General features: G+C 44.1%; 1 protein-coding gene across 1 annotated transcript in view; it reads right to left on the bottom strand.

Annotated features, from left to right (window-relative positions):
• Positions 1-721: 721 nt before the first annotated feature.
• LOC107297485 (GPI ethanolamine phosphate transferase 2) overlaps positions 722-4,251 on the bottom strand; it is a 65,553-nt gene continuing 62,023 nt past the window's right edge. The window contains exon 12 of the mRNA XM_015826848.2: positions 722-1,326. Within this exon, the coding sequence (XP_015682334.1) occupies positions 1,110-1,326 (217 nt within the window). The 3' untranslated portion in view covers positions 722-1,109. The remainder of the gene's footprint in view (positions 1,327-4,251) is intronic.

Here is a 4,251-nt window from a genome sequence, read left to right as displayed (position 1 = left end):
CCAAGCTGAGTCCACAAGTCATAAAAGAGCCAATGCTACCTACCCCTACCCTATACCATTTCAGACAAATGGCTGTCCAGTCTCTTCTTAAAATCTTCCAGTGTTGGAACATTCACAGCTTCTGGAGGCAGGTTGTTCCACTGATTAATTGTTCTGTCAGGAAGTTTCTCCTTACTTCTAGGTTCCTTCTCTCTTTGGTTAGTTTCCATCCGTTGCTCCTTGTCCTGCCTTTGGGCGCTTTGGAGAGTAGCTTGACTCCCTCTTCTTTGTGGCAGCCTTTGAGATATTGGAACACAGCTATCATGTCCCCCCTCGTTCTTCTCTTCCTTCTCTTCATGTGACCATGAGGAGGCTGCAATGGTCATAAGTGTGAGAAATGGTCATAAGCCACTTCTTTCAGTGATGCTGTACCTTGCAACAATCACTAAAATAACTGTTGTAAGTCGAGTTGAGTGGTGCACTAGGAGCAGGAAGACCCAGGTTTAGTTCTGCTTAGACATGAAAGCTTGCTGGTTGATTTTGAGCCTAATCCTAACCCTCCCGGTCCTAAGCATGGCCCGGCTCTGCAACAACCTGGAGTGATAAACAGCAGCTCTTACTGCATTGATAGCTTCATTGGAACTAGGCAAAGCACAATGCAAAAACAAGAGGACCCTGTGATTATGTAGGATTAACGCTAAGAACCACAACACATTTATTCATACGGAAGTGGTCAGTGTAGTTTTTTAATTGTAGTTAAACTTAATTACATTCCAGCATACTCCAAAGTTCGCCCTGCTTCAGATCCCAGTATAAGGATTCCAAATTTAGAAAGGCACTATATCTGACACTGGAAAGGGAAGCAGGTGATTGTACAACATTCATACAACAAAGCTAACCTGGCCATTCTCTCTCCCAGCCACCGACACTTCAAGTGTCACTTCAGGATAGTTTTGTCACGCCCATAGCCAAGGCATGAAATGAGTTTGCCAAGAAAAAAAGGGGGGGAAAATCAAAAACTAATTTCTGGAGTTCATTGGGAGTCTAGCAGCAAGAATGTTCATTCCACTGTAAAACCTCAGTCCCTAATTAGAAATTAAGCATGGTAAAATTCTGCCTGGCCAGTGATTTCAGTCTCTGCGCCGCTGGTGATCCACCGCTGTAAAGAAAGCGCACACAGCTGCTGTGATGAAAGTGTGTACTCCCTCATAGAGAAGTTTCGGTGAAAAGACGCTCCAGATAAAGAGATGGTATCGCAGTCCCGTGATCAGAATAATATATACCGCAACTGGGATGGAACGCAACAGGGCGTAACAGAAACAGCCATGCCCAATCGCTGCAGGATTCCTGTAGTGTTTAAGAAAAAAAAAAGAGCACAAAACACAATTTGTTTTACATTTTAGTCCTGGGGTAAATTTTATACTCCATTTAAAAAGTATTGGTTGAAAAGAAAAGATGAAACCGCATCTTAGATTACTGCAATGCGTTATACGTAGGGCTGCCCTTGAAGAGTAGTCGGAAACGAATGAAGGCAAATAATATGTGTCCCAGGATAATGTTGGGACCTGTGACGAAGCCCATCCTCAGGCAACTTCTCTCTCACCAGAAAGAGAGAGCGAGAAGTTCCTTGAGGATGGGGCTCCAGCAAAAGTCTGAAAGCTGGGAAGTCTAAACCTCTGGTCCCAGTGACTGACCCAGATTGGATCCTGCAGCCTTCGGAAACTTCAAGTGGTGAAGAATGCAACTGGGCCAGTAATAAATGACACCAGATACACAGCACATGTAACACCACTATTACGTGAGCTGCACTGGCTACCGGTATGTTTCTGGGTGCAATTCAAGGTGCCGGTTGTTGGCTTTAAAGTCCTACATAGCTTAGGATCGGATTACTTGAGGAATCATCTTTTTCCAAGAGTCTCTATCAGTGCATTCCATTCAAAAGATTGGGGATGCTGAAATCCCATTAGTTAAAGATGTCAAGCCTTTTCTGCTATGTGGAATATTCTTCCCTCTGAGATTAGCTGATTCCCTTCCCTTCAAGAGCTGGGCGTTGAATAAGGATGGACCTGCAATGAATTTTCTCTCTCCATAAAACTATGCTGCATGCACCTCAAGACTATCTTAGATGGTACAGATAATCCCTATTTAGTGGCCACAGTTGGGACCAGAGACACAGTCAAGTAGTTGCTAAGTGAAATCACAACTGTGCTTCTGATGTGACTTCAGCTTTCCTTTGCTTTACAGCAGGGGTGTCAAACTGCCGGCCTGCGGGCTGGACACGTCATACAGAAGCCGTGCCCACCCCGTTGCTGGCGATGGCAAAACCGTCCTGATACGTTGCGCGATGTCACGTGATGTCACGTGTTTGACATGTCTGCTTTATAGAGACCTGCAAAAGTCACAGATGTAAGGAGTGATCATAAAGTTACTTTTTCATCATTGTCGTAACTGCAAACATTTGCTAAGTAAAGCAGTCACTCAACAAGGGCTACCTTGTAGTGTGTTCCTAGAGAGGTCAAAGGAAGTTTTTTTAGGAAAAAAACCCAAAGCATGGAATGACAACAGCAACAGCAAATTTGAAGGCATTATATACTGTACAGTATAACCATTGACAGCCTTAATGTCCATGGATATGGCTATTCACAGGGCAGTACTGTAAAAGAAACCACTACACACTGTGGTCCATCAATACTGTCATGTGTATCAACCAATCAAAATGAAGATATGTTACATTTATTCCTTGATTCCTGATGAATACATTCATAAAGTATTCCTGGCAGTATTACAAAAGCAGTTTGCCACAACCTTCTTCCAAAATGTCCCTCCACCCCAACTTCTCCATTTTGCAAACAATCTTTGAATTCCAACTCCATCTCCTATCTGAACAGTAACTTGGGCCAACTACTGTATGCTTAGTCGTTATGACAGCTAAAGTCAGCTTTGTGCTACTAGTAGTATTTTAGGAGTAGATGGGGGATTTGAGACCAGATCTTCCCTGAGCCCAGGAAAGACAGGCACTGTATTACACGGCCTCTGAAAACAATTGGTAGCACTGAAGAGGCCTAGTCCATATATAAAACTCCTGTAAGGTTTGGTTTATTCCTTTTTTAAAGTATCTTATTTCTTTTACGGTGCTCGCACCATTTTAGAGAGCGAAGGCAGAGAAATCCTAGTAATAAATAATATTTGGTTGATCTTCCAGCTTCCTTATGGCAAGACTAGGTAAGGATTTATTTCTTAATAGCTTGACGCCTAGATACAACAGCTAGCCATTCATCTGTGACAAATGACCCTCCACACAGCAGAGTGAAGCAAACGCCTCCTAATGCTTTTCACACGAACAGACTTTCCCTGATCAAATTAAGGAGGCAAAAACATTGCCATGATCTCTGAGAAGACTGGCCGAAGGCTGTCTCGGGCTTAGGATAATCTGGGGAAAGTAATTATATCAAAAAGCAATCATATAGATCCGCAGTCTCCAACTTTTCCGGTTTGGTGGGCCAGTGGAGGGAAGGGAGAGAGGATGATTCCCTGCGAGCGGCAGGCTTGCATGCATGCGCAGTTCCATTTGTGCAAGTGGAGCTGCAAGCGCACACCTGCACACTCGCCACTTGCGTGGCCCGGTTCCGATATCAGGGTTGGGGACCCATGATGTAGGCTTTAAAATTAATTTTGAAAACTGTAAATGAAGAAAAGGTCAATGTTTGGAATGCGACACTTTATGGCAGACATGTCAAACACAAGGCCCGGGGGCCGGATGCGGCCCGCGAAGTGGTTTCATGTGGCTCGCAAAGCCATCCTGGAAACAGTGAGGGAACGGCCCACAGTGCCTTGGCCCTGGCCCAGGCTGGCCGGGAGCCAATGTACAATTTTGTGGTGGCCATCTATGCTGAAACGCATTCAGTCTTAGCTCCACAAGGCCGTTTAGAAACAGCGAGGAACCAGCCCCTGCCGCGTCAGCCCTGCCCCCTGGGTGCATGCTGGGGAGGTGTCACCCTTTGTGAGGAATGAAGAAATGGACGAATTGACAAAAAAAACTGTTTTTTCTGTGGAAGATGGGAATTTTTTGAAACAAGGGATGATGCTAAAGGTCATATTAGAAGGATATATAATGTTTTATTAGAATTGGATTCAGAAACTGAGCTAGTTAAAGATTGTATGATTAAATGGGCTCAAAATATAGGAGAAACTATATCTATGGATACCTGGGAGTTGATATGGGTGAGAAATGTGAAATTTACGCAAGCTCAAAATCTACGTGAGAATTTTTAT

This window comes from Protobothrops mucrosquamatus, unplaced genomic scaffold, assembly GCF_001527695.2.
Source record: "Protobothrops mucrosquamatus isolate PMUCROS unplaced genomic scaffold, P.Mucros_1.0 scaffold3334, whole genome shotgun sequence".
NCBI lineage: Eukaryota > Metazoa > Chordata > Lepidosauria > Squamata > Viperidae > Protobothrops > Protobothrops mucrosquamatus.
Note: the sequence above shows the minus strand (reverse complement) of the source record. Positions and strands in the feature narration are given on the sequence as shown.